The 23,534-nt window shown below is 39.0% G+C and overlaps 2 protein-coding genes across 9 annotated transcripts in view; both read right to left on the bottom strand.

The window, feature by feature from the left end:
* Positions 1 to 23,534, bottom strand: part of MRAS (muscle RAS oncogene homolog) — a 325,869-nt gene that overhangs the window by 134,097 nt on the left and 168,238 nt on the right. The window lies entirely within an intron of this gene.
* ARMC8 (armadillo repeat containing 8) overlaps positions 1 to 23,534 on the bottom strand; it is a 112,948-nt gene that overhangs the window by 28,550 nt on the left and 60,864 nt on the right. For all 8 annotated transcript variants that reach the window (XM_050779695.1, XM_050779693.1, XM_050779696.1 and 5 more), the window contains 3 exons: positions 8,254 to 8,336; positions 7,863 to 7,944; positions 2,751 to 2,837 (listed from right to left, as the gene is read on the bottom strand). In XM_050779695.1, coding sequence (XP_050635652.1) covers positions 2,751 to 2,837; positions 7,863 to 7,944; positions 8,254 to 8,336 — 252 coding nt within the window. The remainder of the gene's footprint in view (positions 1 to 2,750; positions 2,838 to 7,862; positions 7,945 to 8,253; positions 8,337 to 23,534) is intronic.

Here is a 23,534-nt window from a genome sequence, read left to right as displayed (position 1 = left end):
AAACGTGCATATACCTTGGCACTTTGTCTATGATTTCTTCCCCACTCTTACTCAATTCCAGGCAACTTTTGCAAAGCAGGGAGTGATGTAGCCATAAAAATCACCTTGAGAAAGGCAAAGACAACTATTTTCTTATAAATCCAAATAGCCAAAAAAAAAAAAAAAAAAAAAAAAAAAAAAAAAAAAAAGAAAACAAAACCAAACCATTCTATCATTTCCTTTTATCCTTGTAGTCCTGGAGGATTCAGGAGACATCCTAGTTATGTCTACATTTCACACAGACCCTTATGATCCCATTACCTAACTCCCCACTCTCATCATTCTCTGAGACTCTGTCACTTTCTGCTTTATGTGTATATCTTGTGCACTGCTTACAAACTCTAACCATGAAGTAATATGGTTGGTAAAGGAAAGAAATATAAAGGAACTTAGACAACCAAATCCTTCCAAGCTGTCAGTCTTATTCCAAACATGCGTAGAAGTTATCTTTTAGGATATTTTCAGGACTACTTATCAATTATACAAGCAAAACAGTCCTGTACTTTTATAGTCATGCCACATTTTACACCTAAAATACCATGCTTTAGTCTAACTACTTAACTTTATTTATGATACTTGACCGGACATGAATTTTTGGTAATTTCTAAAAAATACTCAAACCTCAGAGGATTAAGATTTACCATCACCAATGAATGCTTAAAGGCCACTTGTCAAGAGGATTATAGAAACGTCAGAAGCAATTCAGATCTATATACCCAGAAAAAGGGGTATACATTTCTCAACTGTACAAATTATGATATTTTAAAAACTTATTTTGAAATAAATTCAAACTTATAAAGTAGCAAAAATACAAGGAACTCTCAGATATTATTTTCCCAGATCTGCCAGTTTTTAACATTTGCCATCATTAATTTATCATCTCTCTCTTACTATGTACCTAATCCACATTATCTATCTTTTCTGAACCATGTGAAAGTAGGATGCATACATCGTGCCCCTTTTATGCTTAATATTTCAGTGTATATTTCCTAAAAACAAGGATATTATCTTAGATAACCACAGTACAGTTACCAAATTTAGGAAAGGTAATATTAAATTAAAATAATACTTTAATCAAATCTATAGCCCATACTCTAATTTTGTCAATTGGCACAAAAAAATGCTCTTACAGCATTTTCCTGCCCCACTTTGGCTCAGAATCTAGTTTTTTTTTTTTTAAATTTTAATTCTTTGAGACGGTCTCACTCTGAAGCCCAGCCTGGAGTGCAGTGGCATGATCATAGATCACTGCAACCTCAAATTCCCAGGCTCAAACAATTCTCCTATCTCGGCCTCTCGAGTAGCTAGAACTACAGGTGTGTGTGCCACGCCTGGTTGATTTTTAAATTTTTAGTAGAGACAAGGTCTTCCTATTTGCCCAGGCTGGAAGTTAATTTTTCAATATAAAAAAATCATATTAGTGATCCTTTGCCTGAGCTCATCTACCTATTTCCTAACCAGACCCCAAATATCCTGAAGGAAGCTCTGGAGCAATATAAGAGCAGGTAAGGATGGTTAATGGTGGTACACAAGCTGTGACTGGGTTATCATCAGGCCAAGACCCCATCTACAGGGCAGAGAACTGATGGAAGCTCTGGTGTACTATTTCGCCTTTCTCTTCCATCAGAGTAACTACCAGTCTTGCCCTGTTTGTTCCAAGATTCCTGCTTGTTGAATAACTATTTCTGAACCTCCATCTTGTTTTTCTGTTTTGTTTTTTAGATAGAGTCTCCCTCTTTTGCCCAGGCTGCAGTGCAGTGGCACGATCTCAGCTCACTGCAACCTCTGCCTCCTGGGTTCAAGCGATTCTCCTGCCTCAGTCTCCCGAGTAGCTGGGATTACAAGCACGTGCCACCACCCCCAGCTAATTTTTGTACTTTTAGCAGAGATGGGGTTTCACCATGTTGGCTAGGCTGGTCTCAAACTCCTGACCTCAAGTGTTCTGCCCGCCTTGGCCTCTCAAAGTGCTGGGATTATAGGCATGAACCACCATGCTTGGCCAGAACCTCCATCTTGTTAATATTACTTTTCTTAATTATAGTCAACGCCTACAAGTGTTATAATGCAGAAAATAAATTCAACACAAATGGGACTACTAAATGCACAATAAACCTGAGTTCATGATTGGGCAGATCAGGGGTATTATGACATAATAAAACTAATTTTATAAGGTTTTCCTCTTCTTCATTAAAGTGTATTTTAGTTTTTCCTATTAAAAAAAGAATACATGCTCCAGTATTTTATAAAATGCAGAAGGGAACCCCCATCCAACCCCTCCCCAAATAACTACCATTAACATTAAACATCAAAAGATGATTTTCCAATGACAGCAGTTATCTCCTTGAAATGACTTATAATCCTGGTTTACAAAATTTAGTCTTAATTTATTCTTTAGTACAGATAGCCTGAGAATAGTTTACTATTTGTAAGAAAAATTATTTCTTACATTCAGGCAGTTTAGATTGACTTTAAGCTGTAATATCTTTTAAATAAGCTGAATATGCTAGATAGAATAAAAAGAATAATGGGAAATGATAATCACATTTTAAAATGAATGATTTATTTGCACACCCCCGCCCCTATGCAATCAAACAATTCAGAAATACTTTTTAAACCCAACCCACAAATTTCAATGTCAACTACTATAAAAAGTATCCGAGTAAGCTCTAGCTGGACTGGGCAAAGTCTAGGAAAAGAAAATCAATACTAACCTCTTTGCTTGGAGAAAATTCAAGAAGAAGATTACATAGCATGGAAGATGCTACCACTAGGATTTCATCTGGTGCATTTTGTAAAACCTATGGAATTAAAAAAGGATACTATTAATGATTTGGAATGATGAAGATGAGATATAAAATGAGATATAAAATATGAGATATAAAATATAAATAAAAACAAGAACAATTATCTTTCAGCCTGATTCTTCATATTGGAGAGACAGGAAGAATCCACTTGATACTGTGTCAAACTTTTCCTAGTGCTATAATTATGACTGACTAAGGCCCTCAAATCTGTTTTGCCTGGAGAAGCTGCAGCCTCACTGGAGGCTCTTGCAGGGAGGAGACAGACATATGTGAAATGCTTGAAGGCCAAGGGACTGTTCTGGAGTAAGTTAGCTCACTCTACTCCATCAGTCAAGCCCCTTATGAGTCCACAGAATGGCCCTACAGCCTGACTTTCTGATTCGTCCTTAGAAGGGCTTGTTTGACCAAAAGCACTGACGGATTAAGCAAGCTACTACTGCACAGGTAGGACAGTGTAGGAGACTGGTTTACATAAAAGGAATCACACAGACCTAGTTCCAATCGGACACCTCCACTAACTAGCCTAAGTCTGTATTTCTTCATCTATAAACTGAGGAAAATAAGACCTCCTTGATAGAACTATTTAGGATTAAACATGATATAGTGAATAATAAGGGAAGTACTGCAGCAGGGAAATGAAAAACAGACTGTTTGGATACAAATTTGGGCTCAACAACTAAATAGGTACATGAATTCCTCAACTATAAAATGGTATCTGCTTCACAGGATTGTTATGAGAATAAATATATAAAAAGGTTTTAGAATAGTAACTGGCACATAATAATGACTATATAAGTAAGGCTTTGAAAATGGTAATTTAGTACCATAATTTTTGATGCTATCAGGCACATAATAGGTATACAGTAAACTAACTTCCATGGACTTTCACTGAACTAGAAGGCAACACAGCATGATGATAAATGTTTGTTGCTATTAGCTATTTCTAGAACCTGTTCTTTCTAGATTCTAAGAGACAAGGCTTCATAAATACCACCATTTATATGCAATAATCACTTCAACTAAATCCTCTACATCTGGGATCAGATCAGGCTCAGGCTTAGGATCTCAAAAGGAGTATTAGGGGTTCTAGTTACACAAACCAGAAATGGGTAATCACAAAAAATTTCAAACAGTTAAATATATTATCTGCTTTCCATGGCTAAACCAAGTCTGAAATTCTCAAGTTAAGAAAAAGCATGAATTATAAAGTAGAAGCAGCTCTCCTATTGTGTTTTAACTCTCCTATGGACTGTTCATTGATAAAGATCAAATCAAATCTCATATACTATGCATGCTGAGCTCTGTGTCTGTCACAACTTCCCTAAGGCCCCATTCACTCTTTCCTTGCCTTGCCCTTCCCATATCTCTCAGGTACACTCCTACCTAAGATTTAAAGTCATCCCAGTCCTTTCAGTCAGAAGTCATTCTATCCTCCTCTGGGGTCCCATTGCCATGGTTTGTGACCTCCCTTAGGATCCTCATGACCATCAACCTATTCAAATTATTTGTGCAGTTATGCCAATCTCCCCTTCTTTTAATAGAGTTAAGCTTCCTGAAGAAATAATCTATGTATCTATGGTCTAATTTATACTGGCCTGTAGCAACCCAGTGACACTGCACAAAATGGGTGCTCGATAATTGTTTTTAGATTAAGAGAAATAATCATTTTCCAAAACTATACTACTTAGAAACACTGGTGAAATAAGTCAATGCCTATCAAGTCTTTAAAAAGTTCCTTTGGTTGATATAATTCATTTTTTAAATGTTACTGTTTATAGAAATTTGTTTTTATCAAGTTTTATTAGATAACATTCAAATTAGATAACATCTAATGATAAACTAAAGCAGAAGAGATCCTATAAACTTAAAAACCACTTACCTGGTGCAGTGTAAGGTATGACCTGTGAAATTCAGAAGTTGACATCTAACACTGACAAAACAATTTCACCAAAATAGGAACAAAACATAGTCACAAATAATTTTTTAAATTAAAACCAAATGTCTACCTTCTTGCAGTTTGTTAACCAACTGTTAAAAACATGGAAAAGCAAATGGGAAAAATCAACAGCTATGCAAACAGCCTCTGGACTAGAGACCAAAAAGTATCTGAAGTAAATCATTTGTTTACCTCCAAGCTTTTAATATTATAATTTAAACATACAGCAATATTGTAATTTGAGAGTAATTATATCCACATGTACCCAAGTATATAAACCCTTCTAGAATGCTCATCAGACCTTTTCACAGAAAGAACTAAAGAGAAACCATGTTACTCCATTTCTGATTTGTATGACAGAGGGCTACTGAGCTGAGCAAGCAGGGAAAATGGCTCTGGATGAAAAGGTAGTTATTTGGGGAAGCAGAAGAGCACTTAAAAATTCCTGAATGGATAATCAATAAATCAAGATCAAGCTGCTATGAAAAAGGTGCAATCTAAGAATAATAAAGAGTGGGAATAGTAAAAGAAAATACCACTTAACTGAGGACAGCCTTACAAAATCCAGAAATATCAAATCTGGCCCCAACGGTTTTGGATAAGGGATGGTAGACCTGAAAAAACTGTTGCTAGTAGGAGCTGACACACTCCATGAGCAAGTGTGTCCCAAGCACAGAAAGGCACTGATATTGTAGCTGGAGAGTAGGGTGTAGGTAAATAACCATTCTGAGATTTGGGGCTCTTAATGAGGTTCAGGAAGCAAAAGGATATCAGAGAATGAGGAGTATTCAGAAGAGATGACATGTCTAATAGGGTGAAAAAGTGTGAAACTCAGGAAGATGTGCCAATGGATGAAAATGGGTCAAGTTCAATGTTACATGCTGCTTAGGCAGGCCCACTGAAAAGAAGTTGTTAAAGAAATGTACTGTTCTGCTAGGCCTCATAAGACTGTATTGTGACACTTGTTTAGACTAGAAAACTCTTGGTGTCCCCCTGACAGTTCCTGAGTAGTGAATCATACACCCAGTCTATCATTCTTTCCACTGAAGTATCTCCAGGGTTCATATGGTCTTCCCTAAGCCACTCCTACTGCTTTATTCCACAACCTTAACATGTAAATCATACACTCTGTCATTAGATGAACCTCCCCAATGGAAGAACCACTTGGCATGTCAATTCCCAAGGCCACTGGCATTGGTCTAACTCTTCCACTTCGTCCTTTCCTGTCCACTGGTATGTCTCATGATACCCCACTCCTCCACTAGAGTCATAAAGGTATACTTGCTGTTCCCTACACATACCATACACAATGTTTCTCCTCATGCTATTCTGCACCCCAGAAAATCCTCCTGTTTTCCTCTTGCTTTCAAAGCCCACTTTATATTCTTCCTGCCTGAATGGTCTCTTGCCTATTTCTGCCACATTGATGCCCCCGCCCCCTGAACCTAAAGCTTTAAGCCAAGAGTAAGAGAACTGTGGTAAAATGTTTTTGGTAGCTCATTGTATTTGAAGGCTTTGCTTAGTATATAGTAGGTATGCAAAAACAAAACAAAACTCTAAAAAATTAAGTTGACTAAATGCAAGGCATATGATCACTTAAGAAAAAAAATGATAGACCAAAGACCAAGCAGACCTATGGTTTTGTAATATATCAGGGAGATAACATTACTAGCAGCCACTTGATGCATGTTCTAAGTCTTGATTCAGATTCATTTGCCCTGAACCCTTTTTTGTGGGGACAAAAGGGGCCTGAAGAGAAGACCTAACACCAAAAATGTTATGTTAAAAACTATCCAGGAGCCAGGCATGGTGGTTTATACCTGTAATCCTAACCAACACTTTGGGAGGCCAAGGCAGGATCACTTGAGCTCAGGAGTTCAAGACCAGCCTGGGCAACTTAGCGAGACCTTGTCTCAAAAAAATCAAAAAAATTAGCCAGGCATAGTGGCATATGCCTGTAGTCCCAGTTACTTGGGAGGCCAAGGTGGGAGAATCACTTGGGCCGGGGGGCACAAGACTGCAGTGAGCCATGATTGAGCCATTGTATTCTAGCCTGTGTGACACAGTGAGACCCTGTGTCTATTTAAAAACAAACAAACAAACAAACAAAAATCCAGGGATTGCCAAAAGACTAAGAACACTTCATCTCTGTAAATGGCAGATTCTTTTGCTTTTCAGAACCAAAAATTACAAGGATAATTTTGAATATAAGGTTAAGGTGTAATATTAAACAAATAGGGAGATCAGATGAATAACTAAAGCTTAGTTAATAAAAGAAAATCAGACCTCCCTGGGCGCAGTGGTTCATGCCTGTAATCCCAGCACTTTGGGAGGCCAAGGTGGGCAGATCATGTGGTCAGGAGCTCAAGACCAGCCTGACCAGTATGGTGAAACCCCGTCTCTACTAAAAATACAAAAATTAGCCCAGTGTGGTGGTGCGTGCCTGTAGTCCCAGCTACTTGAGAGGCTGAGGCAGGAGAATCGCTTGAACCAGGGAGGTGGAGGTTGCAGTGAGCCAAGATCGTGCCACTGCACTCCAGCCTGGGTGACAGACCTAGACTACACCTCAAAAAAAAAAAAAAAAAAAAAGGCCAGGCGCAGTGGCTCAAGCCTGTAATCCCAGCACTTTGGGAGGCCGAGACGGGCGGATCACGAGGTCAGGAGATCGAGACCATCCTGGCTAACACCGTGAAACCCCGTCTCTACTAAAAAATACAAAAAACTAGCCAGGCGAGGTGGCGGGCGCCTGTAGTCCCAGCTACTCGGGAGGCTGAGGCAGGAGAATGGTGTAAACCTGGGAGGCGGAGCTTGCAGTGAGCTGAGATCCGGCCACTGCACTCCAGCCCGGGTGACAGAGCGAGACTCCATCTCAAAAAAAAAAAAAAAAGAAAATCAGGCCTGTAGTTCCCCCTCACACATGAAGCATTTGTAGATGCTTAGAACATCAGATTTGAGGAGATAAGTGTTCAAAATGCTCTACACAAAAATCAGACATGCTCCTAGACCAGGGTGTAGTGTTAGCTGGCTCGGCTCACTCTAGGGTCTGTGGGTATGGTTGTTACTGGCTGACCCTTTCTTCTTACCTTCATTAAAGGTTTCCATACAGCGTGATCCTGGAAACTGGTTCGAAGCTGCTGCACAGATCTGGATAAACTGTGCAAACATCTACAAAGAATAATCAAAATTAGCTTCACCAGAAACTAAAACTTCTACTTTTCAAACAAACTGGCTGGCATTTTACAATGACTAATATACACTTCAAGCATAGCTACATTGTTAAGTGAACTACATCAGACCACTTCATGGGGTTTGGAGGCTAGGTTCTCTGTTAGACAATGTTATACACTCTATGAATTCACCAGAGCAGATTTTTGAGGAACATTTGTAGTCTGCGTTTACTCAGTGAAGGACCAGAAAGGAAACAGGTTAAATACATGGCAAAAGGTTTTTATTCAGACCATTTAAAGCTCATACCTGACGGCAGCTAACCGCACCTTGACACTAGACTCAGACAAGCCAGTCACAATTCGGTCCATCATATTTTCAGTCTCAATGATCTGGAGAAAAAGGTTAATGCTGCATAAATAACAACATGAAGGTGACAAACTTCACTGCTTGTAAACGCAAGTATCTTAACATCCATTAAAAGTTTAATGTTGTTTTTGGCAAGAGTGTTTACCTCTCGAACAATCATCTTGCGGTGGTGGCAGGCAGCTCATCAGAAAGGTAGGTCTAGCCCACTAAGGACCTGCCAGGCTGAATGACAGGTGTAAGGGGCAGGTTATGTTTATTTTTAAAGACATTTAAAACAAAAATTAAACCGTGTAAGTACCGCAGAGGTGTTGTGTAAACAATCTTGAGAAAAAGGAAAAGAAATAAATGAACTCTCATTGGGCAGGTTCCTTCCAGTGAGGTTCTAAAGAAATCACAGTCCATGCTCAGCCCTCATGAAATGAAATCTGGGCTTCTGACAGAGCCACCTTGTGGCTACTTTCTTACCAACCGACTGAAACTTTTAGAAAAGTAACCCTTGCCATCTTTCACCATAGCACTAAGTGCTGCTACATATAATCACTATAATCATGAAGCTTTATTGTTTCAACTTAAAATTAAGATAACCTGCAATTTTCCTTCATCAAACAATGTCTAGATACAAAATAGTGTGTGAAGGAAACTGAATTTGACTTGTGTGGGCCTACTGAAAAACAGCCTTTCGTATTAGGATAAAGTACTCATGACATCACAACACAAATACTAACAAACACATTTGTTGAGTTCTTCTATGTGCCAAGCATTGTGCTAAGCATGTTATATTACCCAATTTAACCCTCACTCTTCTGAAGGCATTACTCTAGATAACACAGAGCTTTCCTGTAATCACAGAGCTGAGATACGTACCCAGGCATGTGACTCCAGACTCCATATGCTCAGCCACACTTGTAATATAGCCCTGGTTTAAAGCAGTCCTCTTGTACTCACCAGGTAGTTCCCAATATGGGCAACTCATTAATGGGAGTCATTACTCTTACCTGGGAGAATACCTAGACCAATAGATCTTAACCGTGGTTGGCCTTATAGAAGAATTACCTGGGGAGATTTTTTTTTTTTTTTTTTTTTAATCCTTATGTCCAGGACATACAGCAGACCAATTAAATTAGATTCTCCAGGGTCAGGGCTGGGCACCTAAATTTTTTTTTTTTTTTTTAATCTCCTCAGGTGAGTCCAGTACACAGCCAAGGTTGAAGATCACTGACCTAGACTAAAATGAGAGGATTCAGAAGGCTGACCTTAGAATATGAGAGAGTAGGAAACCTCAGGATGTTTCAGCTCAAACAGGAAGGGAAGAAAATATTGTTGAAATTAAAAATGATCAGGGAAAATATCATCTATTAAGAACAGGGGGCTGGGCGCGGTGGCTCAAGCCTGTAATCCCAGCACTTTGGGAGGCCGAGACGGGCGGATCACGAGGTCAGGAGATCGAGACCATCCTGGCTAACACGGTGAAACCCCGTCTCTACTAAAAAATACAAAAAACTAGCCAGGCGAGGTGGCGGGCGCCTGTAGTCCCAGCTACTCGGGAGGCTGAGGCAGGAGAATGGCATAAACCTGGGAGGCGGAGCTTGCAGTGATCTGAGATCCGGCCACTGCACCCCAGCCTGGGCGACAGAGCGAGACTCCGTCTCAAAAAAAAAAAAAAAAAAAAAAAAGGAACAGGGAACCACATTTTAGCTGTAGGTTAGGAATGGTAATTTTTATCTGGTGTTTTAGTTTCCAAAACATTTACATATTGATCTACTCCTCACCCCAGACCAAACCTAATTCCATTCTTACCGATATGCACAACCACTCTGTCTTCATTGTCACCTCACCCTAAACTCCTCCCTTTCTCAGTCTACCTACTCTTTGTGACTCTTTTATACCTTTCCCCCCTGGCATGGATGTCCTGCTCAGACACTCAGAAGACAGATTCCCTTTTTCACTGTCCTCCCACCACTCATTACTCCTGCTCCAGATCCCAACTGCTGATGTTGCTCTAGAAAAACCACCAAATATGGCTGTTCTTTCCGTGTAAGCTATTCCACCTCAGCAGCACCCTCACTGCTGGTGACCAGCCTTGTAACCCCCTGGAGATGCCCATATTCCCTACAGTAGCTACCTCTTACTTCAAATTCTTCCTGCCTCCCTCATGCTCGCAGCCACTCTGTGCCCACCTCATCTTCGTAGGGACCTTGTTTTATTTTGGGGACACACATTGCAACTTCCCACTTTTGACGAAAGGTCTCCATGCTTTTGCTGTTTTCTTTACTCTTGTCAAGGTTGGGTACTTCAAGCTCAAAGCCCTTCTACCTTGATCCAAAAATTACCATTCTATAACATTCTCACATCTTTACTCTGCCCTACCTCTCACTTTCAATCCTGTTTAAAAGGCATAAATGCCCAAACTTTAACCTCTTGAAGCTAGTCCTCTCCCCACTTCCCATCTTTAAATGGGCATATATCCAATAAAGGCTCTGTCCATCTCCATCTCTTACTCCACATATATATAACAATGCTGTGACTTCAAAACCAAGTCAGTATGGGAAATTTTCTAAAGTTCTGTTCTAGAGTTCTTTCCTGACCTCTAGCCCCATACTTCTGATTGCCTAATAAATATGACATGGATGTTCAGTGGAACTTCCGATCTATTATGTCTCATACTGAATTTGTCCTCCCACCCGCTAGCCTTGGCTAAACCTGCTTGTTCCCTGTGTCTTTCTGTTTTTGCAAATGGTATTTTAACATTCTCCTAGCCACCCAGACCCTACAGTTGTGCTAATTTTGACCCCAACTCTTCTTAACTTACCACAAAAAACCAAAGCAAATTACTTAGCACTATACCTTATATTCATTCCTTTTGCACTCCACTAAACTAGTTGGGACCTTATTACTATTTCCTTGGTGGTCACAGTAGTGTGTTTTCCAAATTACCTAATCCTCTGTGCTACAGCAACCATCAAAGACTGGCTGGGTTACTTTAATCATGCACTAGTCACTGTTCTTGAAACAGACAAGGCCAAATCAGTACCTTCAGTATGGGAAGGAAATAAAAGCCTAGGGCAAAAGTTTCAGGCAGTGGAGGACTAGATGCTTATGCCTGAAAGATCCTTCTGCCTTGGGAAATTATTTTTACTTAAGAATGAGAAGTGATAACTTGGGAGAAACAACTACCTGTACTGGATACAGTTACGTCATCAGATAATGTAGTGGTGGTAGAAGTACGGATGGATTGAACACATGGTTACTCCCCAGAAAGAACTGAGAAATACTATTAGCATTGGCTCCAGATGCTTGCCCCAGGTGTGGTCAAGACTGGAAAGAGATTTCTAGATAAGGTTTCCTGGCTACATTCAACCAAAGATGTAAATCTACCAAAGAACCAGAATGGTGTAGCAATCGTAGGTATTTAATAAAGTATTATCTCAGTATAGCCAAACTGCTAAGCACCAAGAAAAAGCCTAATTCCACACAAGAGATGGGACAGAAAAATCTACAAGCTTAATATGGGCTAAAGTCCAGACTATAGCCTCTTCCCAAAGTTTGGAAGGCTGATATGAAAGGACCTGTGGAAAGGGTGATGATCAGAAATAAAATGAGTAGATAGCCAGCTTAGTGGGTGAAGCAGGGGAAATGGAATGTTATGGAGTGGATTGGCTGTATAATCTTAGGCAATTTACTTTATCTCTCTGGGCCTTCAGTAAAATGAGATACAGTAATGATTATTTTATCTCCAATCTTTTGTAATCAGCAGGTGAACAAGGATCATGTTAGTCAGTCTGGGCAAAACTACCATGTTGTTTAGAAGGAACATGGGAAGAAGGTGGGTGAGAAGAGGCTGGAGACCCAGGTCTAGTCAGAGTGCTAAAGGAGAAGGCAAAGAAAGGCCAACGGCACAGCTCCTACTTGCATTTCTATAATTATGTATTCAGCAAACATCTGAGTGCCCAGAGAGTGCCAGGCATGATTCTGAAACTCAAAGACAAAATAGTGAGGAAGAGAAAGCCCTTGCTTCTACCAAACTCACAGTATTGAATAAGCAAGTACAATTAAATGTTTCAGTGCTATGGTGCTTGGTTTCATGGTAGAAAGAACACCTTGGGAATGACAGGGACCATGGGGCCACACACTGAAACAAGCATCTACAAAGGGAAGGTAGGAAAACATCCTTTCTCAAGAACAGGAACTTTACGATCTAGGACAGTGGAAAAACGTTAGGGCTCAACCACTGTAACATTAAGAGTGTAGCTTTATACTTTCTTTTGAAGTTTCTAGGGGTATATGGTCCCTGATACTTTGGAGACAGAGTATAGCTATAAGGTGGCTGGTAAATGCTTTCCAAGTCAGGACATAAAACTATCTGGAGGTGTCTTCCCTTCAGGCACAAGATGACCCTTCTTAGATCATAGTCTATCAGAATGTCTGTAGAAGAAGGCCTGAATCTGTAACTGAACTTGTAGTGGAGAGAATTCAGTAACCTTGTTAGGGTTCTAGAAAGCAGGCTTGAATCTCTGGTCCACCTTCTCCATCAAGATATCAGTCTGGGAGTGAGAGTGAAAAACAATACAAAATTAGAATGTAAACTTTGAATTCCAAAAGGGTATGGACAATATGATCTAACCAAGTTTTGTAAGCTTGAGGGCATGCAGACCATCTGTGTATGGACACAAAGGGCATTATAGTGAATACAATGACAAAAATGAGGACAAAAATGTGATCACAAGACAGGAAAAGCTTTGGAATCCAGTCCAGAGAAAAAATTTTCAGGTCAGCAGGGAAGGAGCTGGTAGTGGCTGCTGCCACAGCCCTCTGACCCATACGAAAGTTTAGCAGTGCACCAGACAGCTTTTCAAACATGGGGCTGGAAAGCCAAGAGCAATAAAACAAGTTCTCCATGGTGCCTTTTAACGACCCCAGTACCGTGCTCCACAGCCTTGATATGATGGAGGGTGCCAAGTCCTAGCACCCTGCAAAGGCATCTTAGGTCCTTCCAGGATGTAAGAGCAATGCCAAGTAAAGGTGAAAGTTGTTCTCCCTCATGGTTCTTGTTGGAGACTCCTCGGCCATAGCTCAGCAAATATGCCCTGTGGCATAGCTGGTTGGATCTGCTAAAAAAGAAAAAGAGACAGTGCCCTCTGTTACACAGACACTGCGCCCAGCCAGAAGGTGTACTTGTAGTAGACTGAATCCTCAGAGTGAAGGAGGCCATCTTTCTTTCTAGGCTTTTCTAGGGGCCTGGGCTGTAAACTACAAAACTAAGTCACACAAAAAATGTTGCATCCTCAACTGTTTTAGGTCAATGGACTAGGTATTGTATACCTCCCTGCTGGTGTCTTTCGTTTTTATGACACACTTTTGCCAAACTGTCTCTTGCATTGCTGCTCTTGCAGGAGTGGATAAGGATCTATTAGAACAGGATCTGAGCCCCCTGTAATTGGGACAAGACTTTCATGACCAGTGGGAAAGAGGGGCACTCAGTCCAGAGGATCATGGGGAAAATGCAGAATCCAGATAATACTAAGGTGGTGGTTTATGGTATACATAGCAACTCCAACAACTTGAAAATCGGCCTTTGGCTACAAGGGAACTTCCCGGCGCTCCATGAGCTCTAGCAGATCCAAAATTTAATTGTGGCCAGGACATAAACCATCTTTTCCTCTGAGCACATAAAGAACTAAAAGAGTCAGAGACATGGTATTTGAAAAAACAAGACAAACTATTCTTCCAGCTTTATCCATGATGAAACATTCTTCAGATACTAGAAAAACTTTAGCTTGGCCTTTAGCTTCAACTGTTGAAACCAGGTCAAGCAAAATATGTGGAAACTGAAACCGGGTAGATTCTTGGTGGTGCCAGCAAACTTCTTAGACAATTCAAAGTGGGTGGGTTGTAGGGGTGTCAAGGCAGTGGGCGGCAAAGTGGGCTCTCTCTTAACATCAATCACTTATGTGAATGTGCACAATAGCCAGGCAAATACAACTTAATTCCAAATAGGCTTTTGTGAAAGTTTCCAGAGCAAGTTTTAATGGATTATGAGTAATAAGACAAAACTGGCCAGAAAGAATAAGGACTTGCAATTAAACTCTCAAAGTCACAAGTCGCAGACATTTGAGACCTAAGTGGATAAGATATCAAATCCAGACTCTAGTTAAAGCAGGAGGGATTCAGCAGCCAAGCAGGGTGCAGCACAAGGAGGTCAGGGAGAAAGAGTAGGTCTGGCAAGGAAAAAGGATGTATAACAGAGACTGGACCTGCTGGGTGTGGATGGCAATGCTTTAGTCTCGTAAGTGTCAATAAAGACAAGTCCCAGGGCACACACGTGAGTCTTTCCTAGCAGGACCATTTATTTAAGGTCTAGAGTTCCTCACTTAATTTTTTTTGTTTTTTTAAGGAAACGAGCACTATAAACCCAAGATCTCATGTCAGCGCCATCAAGACACTAGTTTTGGAAATGAGGTAGAGACTAGGGAGGAAAGAGAAGTGCCATGAGGTAAGAAGGCAGATACTAGAATGAAATAGGCATGTACAACCAGCTTATCTGGGTAGACTGAGTAGAACCAGCAAGAGTCAGGGGAAAGACCCATTCCCCCAAATGGAAAACCAATCTTTCACTAGGTTTTAGGAAGTGACCATGTCATTTCATAAGATGACCACAGGATAAAGACATGATGCCATATACATCATGCAAATGCTTGAGCACCTAATGTGTATTATTCCTGAGTATATTCTCATATCATTTCTCCTTTATTAAAACAAAGCAAAGCAAAACAAAAACAAAAACAAACCGAAGACTAAAAAACAAACGCAAATCCAAAATCTCCAACAGTACATGGTCTTCCACGAATCAAGTAAGGGCAGCGGCAGTGCTTGCTCCTAAATCATTTCAACTGGAAAACCAATTCTCTTACTGCATTCTTTTAATGCAGTGGACATAACTATCTGACAGAACTAAATACATTTGTGCCTATTCATTTTTAGGCTAAATAATGTTAATATCTAAAGAAGTCTTAGGAATAGTCTTATCTGAGGTCTCTGAAGTTCAGAAAGATTAAGTCACTGGCCCAGGTTCTTCAGGCAAACTGCAGCAGAGCAGCCAGAGCACCCTTCCCCACCCCCCAGTTTTCTTACTTCCAGACAATTCAAACAAGCAAACTTCTCAGACAATTCAAAGTGGGTGGGTTGTAGGGGTGTCAAGGCAGTGGGTGGCAAAGTGGGCTCTCTCTTAACATCACTTATGTGAATGTGCACAATAGCCAGGCAAATACAACTTAATTCCAAATAGGCTTTTGTGAAAGTTTCCAGGTTCAGTTTTCCAGTATGAGGGCCTTTCTATTCACAATGTTGTAAGGATGAGATTTTTTGCTTAGCCTTAATAACTAAATTGAGATCTGACTTTGAAAACAGGGAAAGAGGAAAAGAACTATAAAAAGTTATCATTGCTGTAGAAACCACAGACTATATATTGACATCTTGGGCCAATAAACATTAGTGTACTATACTTGGCAAGAGAGGGCATCATTAATAAACTGAACAAGAAGGAAAAAAAGACATACTTTACAGGACCTCCTAGAGAGAAAATGACAAATCAGTGATTCAGCTTTGGTTGGGGGTACAAATGGCAAAGATCAGAGAGGATGCCAGTCAGTGAAAAGATAAGCCAAGAAAAACCAGGAAGAAACCACAGAGTTCCACTGACATTTCAACTCATCTGACCTCCACTTTAGAATCAGGACCTAGCTTTAGCAGATAGTAACCAAAGGGAACAAACATTCTACTGTCCTTAGCCATAAGTTCCATTCATCTGTTGTGAATAAAAACTGTAGGATTTCCCATCCATACCCTGTTATGTAATATCTGTGCCACTGCTCCAATGTAAGATGTTCAGACATTTTCCTCTAGCAAATAATTTTAAAGTAAAAGGCAGTTTTGTTTTGTTTCTTCCCTTTTTTTTTTTTTTTTTTTTTTTGAGATGGAGTCTCACTCTGTCGCCCAGGCGAGATCTAAGCTCACTGCAACCTCTGCTTCCCGGGTTCGAGCGATTCTCCCACCTCTGCCTCCTGAGTAGCTGAGATTATAAGCACATGCCACCACGCCCGGCTACTTTTTGCATTTTTAGCAGAGATGGGGTTTTACCATGTTGTCCAGGCTGGTCTTGAACTCCTGACCTCAAGGGATCTACCCACCTCAGCTTCCCAAAGTGCTGGGACTATAGGCTTGAGCCACCGCACCCGGCCTTTGTTTTTTTCTAAATGAGAAAAAGCTGTTCAGCTTCTCTTAGAACAGATCACTGATGAATATATCATATTCTATCTCAGTAAACACTTGACAAAGTATTTCTTCCCTCCTCTCACTCTTTCATTGCTATCCACTCCCACATTCATACCAAATTTCTCTAACTCCATGATTTTGAGTCAACAGAACGATGTTTGGGAGGCATGGGGTGGGAGGAAATAGTCTATCTTTTCTCAGCTGGAGACCTAAAAACTCCACCGTCTAAGAGATGGTCTGTAGGGCCTCTTTTTGTTCCTTTCTCTTGAAGGTACTGAATTAAATCCGCATCTAGCCTCTCCTGTAGGCCTGCCTGCCTGCCTGGGAGCTGGGAACTGTATCACTTCACTTTAGGGGTAGAAGATAAAGAAGACGGGTACATATTGTGGGTCCATTCTTAAGTTTCTATATTTCATTTTTGCTTTTAAGCCTCATGATATTTTGTCATTTACACCTGAGGTCATTTACACCTTTTTATTTTCTTATTAGCTGGGAAAGTCATTTATATTAAATGTTCAGAAGAAACATTAGAAGAAAATTCTAAACTTCCCTACACTTTGCGGAAAAGTGGGAGTTTTCTCGAGTCGACTTTTCCTTTCCCCAAAACCAAAGGTATAAACATATTACATCAGAAATACTTATACCGTAGAAAAACAGATCAATACTTCTATCAAAAAATATTTCTCTATGAGTTCAATTTCATAATCATTAGCTTAACGGCAGAATACAGCCTAAACAGCCACTGAATTACACTCTTTTAACACATAAATAAAACCATTATAAATTATGATGTAAATAACTTGAGACTTCCATCTGTCTCCTCCTGTTTGCCATCCTGGGGACATGAACGATTCACTGCCCAGGAATTGCGCAGCACAGTGCCTGTTCAGTCCCTATTCCTCTATATACACAGTCATGCACCCTCATAGTTTCTATTACCCTACAGGTTAGCTGCCTAAATTTTCAGGTCCAGACATACACAAATTACTCAATAGATACAGTATAATATGCCGGGTACTGCTTTTACTTAGCTTACATTCCAGTGACAACCATTGCCAAAGGAGTAACCTATTAACAGATTCAACGATTTCAAAATGTTGCCTGAAGTTTAATTCTATTCTGATAAAGAAGCTGTCTACAGAATAAAATGCAAATATAGTACCTTGATACATAATTCTGGATAATTCTCTCTAGAATAAAACAAAATCATATTTAGACAGTGTCCTTAGAAAAACATTTAAAATTAATGCAGAAGGAACACAGATATGGAGGTCCCTCATTTTCTATGGGTCAAAACTTCTGAAGAAATGATTTTAGTATTTTAGAAGGTGAGAAATCTTCCAAATAAACTTCTTTATAAGAGAGAGACTTTTCCAGACTCATTCATAATAGGTTATTTTAATTACAGTCATATCTTAATCATATCTGGGTGCACTGTTCATGGCAAAAACGGCTTTCAGTGTGGGCAGACTTTTTATACATATGAGGCTCTGGAATTACTACATAGCAATTTAGTGTCTCATCTCCCTAACTACATTAAATTGTAGTACCATAGGGTGGTATGAGGGTTAAGGGAGAGAATGTGCTAATGCTTAGCACAGGGTCCAGCACATAGTGAGTGCTCAACAAATGGTAGTAGTTATATTTCTGTTGTATATGGTTTCCCAAACAGATTCTGTTGACTTAAATATCTGAGTTATATGATTTTTGCATGCCCCATACCACCTAACACTTTATATTTAGCAAAGGTTTAATAGACATTTGCTTAATAAGTGAACTAGATTTTTTTTCTCTCTAGCATAGTGAAAAATCTTATTCACACACCCTTGCTAACCAATGCACAGAACCCAGTAAGATTTCCAATCATAACCCAAAGCCACAGTTTTAATCAAATTTTTCTAGGGGCTGTCACATGCCAAAATCATTCAGACAAAGGAATCAGTATGTAGGAAAGTATCCAGTGACAATGTCTACTGCCAACAATTGATAATGCCTTTCTTCAGAAAGTCAGACAACTGGCTTCTCCCTCTTCTGGTCAGGGCTCTGTTTCTTTCTATATGCCAGTACACACAGGTATATGGGAAGTTTGGTATTTCACCAAACTGGTTTATGAGAGTTTCTATTTAGGCCGGGGTGGTGGCTCACGCCTGTAATCCCAGCACTTTGGGAGGCCGAGGCAGGTAGATCATGAGGTCAGGAGTTCGAGACCATCCTGGCCAACATAGTGAAACCCCGTCTCTACTAAAAATACAAAAAATTAGCCGGGCGTGGTGCCGGGTGCCTGTAATCTCAGCTACTTGGGAGGCTGAGGCAGGAGAATCGCTTGAACCCGGGAGGTGGAGGTTGCAGTGAGCCAAGATTGTGCCATTGCACTCCAGCCTGGGCGACAGTGCGAGACTCCGTCTAAAAAAAAAAAAAAGTTTCTAGTTAGCTATGCAGTATTAGCACAGGGTGGGCAAACTTTTTCTTTAAGGGCCAAGCAGTAAATATTTTAGACTTTGTGGGACATACAATTCTGTCACAACTACTCAACTTGCCTTGGTAGTGCAAAACAGTCAAAAGTCAACACATAAACCAACAAGGTCGTACATTTGGCAATATAACTTTACAGACATAAACTTGAATTTAATTTCCTTTTCATATGTCAGAAAATCTTCTTCTTTTAATTCCCCCAACCATCAAAAACTGCAAAAAAAAAATTTTATCTTGCAAGGTACAGAATTATAATGTAGGTAATAGTACCCATAGGTTGTAGTTCACCAACCCCTATGCTAGCACTTTAATCATAGGAAAGAGCACAGCAACAATCCCTGATTCTTATCACAATCCTAATCTTTTCAAGTTCTACTATTCCATAAATATTTAATTATTCCAAACATTTCATTCATTTCCAGAAAGAATGTTCTTGAAAATCCAACTAAGTCACAAATTTTAGATTTACAGATCTAATAAAGATCTTTTAGCCCATTTCTTGGTGTATATAACCTCTGTCTTTTAACTAGATAACAATAAACCAACTTGTACTTCATACTTTCAATGGCTTAAACAAAGGACATACCACAAATAGCATAACCCTCAATTTTATATCTCTATTTAATGAAACTATGAAATAAAAATTCATTATTTTATAAATACCTCTATTATATACATAGCATTATCACTCCCAGGTTTGCTTCTTTCAATATGTTGAAGGCCAAAGGTCTCAATACTGTGGGCAAGTGGCAAAACCTGGTCCTGTCATGGTAATTTTTAAAAAAATACTTACCATTGTGAATGAATGTTGCAAGGTTCACATAAAATTCTTTGGTGGATTTGCTTTAAGAAGGTAACTAACAACTTAACCACAGTTTGAGGCAAGGAATTATGAATTCCGAATGAATTTGTTGCTATTCAGTAGCAGAGCCAAGTCCTGAAGGGTGCTACTTCTGTGGTATCATGGAAAACCTTCAAAATGTACAAGGTATTTGTTTCAACATGCAGGCTAAGGCTCAGAAATAATCCCTTGCATCTGCCCGATTTCATGGTAGAAAAAAATAAAAAATTTTGATGCTGTGCCTTTTAAATGCCCATTTTGAATCATTAAACTTTACAAAATATTTAACAATATAAATTCATGGTACATTTATACTGTTACCCAGAAGATCAACTAGTAATAAATAAAAATGTTCAAAGTGAATGGATGCTCAGCAATCTTTTTTTTTTTTTTTTGAGACTCTGTCACCTAGGCTGTAGTGCAGTGGTGCAGTGGTACAGTGGTGTGATGCTGTGATCACGGCTCACTGCAGCCTCGACCTTCTGGGCTCAAGTGAACCTTCCACCTCAGCCTTCCAAGTAGCTGGGACCACAGGCGCATGGCACCACGCCTGGATAGTTTTTGCTTTTTTTTTGTAGAGATGGAGTTTCGCTATGTTGCCCCAAGCTGGTATCGAACTCCTGAGCTAAAGCAATCCTCCCACCTAAGCCTCCCAAAGTGCTAGAATTACAGGCGTGAGCCACCATGCCCAGCCAGCAATCTTTAGAGATAACAGAAAGATATTAAGAAAGATTGACCTAAATTTACAACTATGCTTTAAAATTTTACAGCATTGAAAATACAGAAAAAATTACATTGGTTCAAAATGTGAACATATATTTTTGGGATATGGTTTTATATGAATGATGACTCTGAAGAAATGACGTCCCTGACAACCATAAGCATTAATACTTAGGTGATCAAAGTTAGGTAGATTTTGGCCTCCTTACTTAAGACATCTATTATCTAAGATTTTAACCAATTATTAACACACTTTGGAGGGCGTGCTATAAAAATAATTTTTAAAATTAGTATTTTAAATTTTAGAATAAAATTATAAACAAGACATTTTGTTATCAAGAAATACTCTACAGAAAGAGCCTATGTTTCTAAAACATAACTTCTTTTACTGGAATAAAGTTTTAGCAACTTATAGCATAAAAATCACTTTCTTCATTGCAACCTCTTATTTACACCTCAATGTTGGTCATCTTTTAACATACTTAAAAATATATATTTTTAATTTCCCAATGAATTATTTAGATATCCTAATAAATGCTTCCATTTATTGAGCACCTATTATGTGGCAGACACTGTGCTAAATATTTTAAGTACATTTATCACATATTTACAATGATCTGCAGTCGTAACTTCCTTTGCTAGGAAAAAGAGGATAGAAGACAAATTCTTGTTCTTTGCTTTCCTTTTCTTTTTTTCTTCTGCCTATACTTCTCAAAAAAAATTTTTTTTTAATGTCACTCTTGGCTTTCTTCACATGTCATATAAAGCCACTGTGACTGGACAATTTTGTTTTCCTTCAAGGAACAAAAACTTAAGAGTTCATGTTTTCAATTCTTGAGAATGTAAAATGAAAACCATTTAGAAAGTATTTAAAATAACCAAAAATTAAGCTATTAAATTCTAAATTGACTCAAGGATAGCTCCATGGATAAACACGTCCATTTTAATTGGTTCTAAATACTTCTGAGCCGTCAGCAAATTCTTACTGGTCACTCATTCCTTACTTTTCTCTGACTTATTGAGGTTTTGTTATAAATGCTAAGTTTTAAGGCTATGCCTTCTTGATCTTTATCTCCCCTCCCTGCCTGCCTCCTTCCCTCCACCCAGTGGACAATATTATATAATGCAGGTAGTTCAATCAGTCTATGCAGAATTGAATAACTGATCTTAAAAATCAGATACTAACTAGAAAAATATTTTATATCAATATATATAAGACCTTACAAACAGGTTGATTCCTGAAAGGTTAATTTCTATAAACCAAACCATACTTTTATCCTTAGAAAACTTGGTCCAGATTCACATGTGTGAATGATACAAACTTTTAAAAAGTCACACATTTAGAAAGATAAAATAATGGTCAAAATTATTTTGAAATGAAGCAAGTACAATACCATAAAGCATGTTTTCTTTGACCTATAGCCAAGCAAGTGGAAGACAAGCCCTCAAGACTGCCTGCCTCTTGAAAAAATGGGAATTTCCTGCATTTTCCTCTATGCTAAGTATAATAGTGAAACCCCGACTATATGACCAGATGTATATTTTCTCTATTTCAAATTTCCTGTCTTTACACACAGACAGAAATGCTAGTGAGGTTAGGAAAGTTCCTAATGCAAACAGGCGCATATAAGACAATGGGTGCTTAATAATGCAATATTGCTCATTCATCCACTTGTCTGTGTGTTCATTTTTTTCATTCACTCATTCATTCATCAATTATTTATTGTCAACTATGCACAGACAGTGTTGTAGATGCTAGGAATACATTAATGAACAAAACACAAATAAATCCCTGCCCTCATGGAGCTTACATTCTAGTTCCTCAAAAGAAATCTCCAGCTAAAATAGAAGTATTCAAATTTAAGCAGAAAACTTTCTCCAAGGCTCCATTAGTCAGGTGCCCCAGGGGAATGAAGGTTACAACACGTGCTTAACATTTGAAATGTGTTTACTTTTATCAAAAATAAAACCAACATCCTGGTTAGTATACCAATTTCCTTGAATTTTAATTCACACTTTACTTCTAATTTCCCTTAATTTTCACTAACATTTCTAACAAGTTCTACTAGTTACTTGACGAGTAAGAGAGAGATAATCCTTTTTCAACTTCCAACCTAATTGGTGATCGATAGGTCCTAATCAAGTGATGGTCTTCATAACAGCAATTAATTGTCATAGAAGAATCTATCTCAAAATTACAGGATTGTTTGCCACTGCTGCCTCTTGTGATTTAACCATTGACTGGGGATGCCAGAACTTGAAATAGTTTGTTGATCTATTTTGCTTCGTATCTTAACTTCTTCCATTTTTAATGTTCCATTAACTGGACTTCTGCTTCCTAATCGGCATTAATATATGGTAAAGATTATCATTAGAAACTAGATTTTCCCTTTGGCAGAGATAAGAGCTAATTTTTACTTGGCACTGTTGTCACTGCAGTTACTGCTAATGTGTTCTGGACCCTTCTTCCACTGAGCTCTCAATTCCTGACTATGCTCTTACTCTCTCTAACCAAAATCCATTCAGAGTCAGGATCAACTATTACAGGTAACTTGAATTCTTCTAAGCTTAACATGGCCAGGTCACAACTGTTGCCAGGCTCAGTGATCCTCCATCTTTTCTGGGGCTTCTTCTCCCTCTTCATGTCACAGTAAATGCCAGTATTTTTCACTCTCCCCTGCACAACTCTTTCCACCAGCACCACTCTCCTTCACTCTAGCTGACAGGACACCACAATAAATTAGGAAATTTTCAAGTATGCCATAGAGTAATAAAGGATGCAACACTCAGAATTAGAATACCAATTCTGCTCTACACAGGATAAAGGTCCAAACAAATTAAAGAAAATGTCACTCTGTGTATGATTTCTGCATTTTCATTTCTATATTTATTCAACAAATATTTATTGAATGCTTATTAA

This window comes from Macaca thibetana, chromosome 2, assembly GCF_024542745.1.
Source record: "Macaca thibetana thibetana isolate TM-01 chromosome 2, ASM2454274v1, whole genome shotgun sequence".
Classification (NCBI taxonomy): Eukaryota; Metazoa; Chordata; class Mammalia; order Primates; family Cercopithecidae; genus Macaca; species Macaca thibetana.
This window is presented reverse-complemented; position numbering and strand designations above follow the sequence as displayed.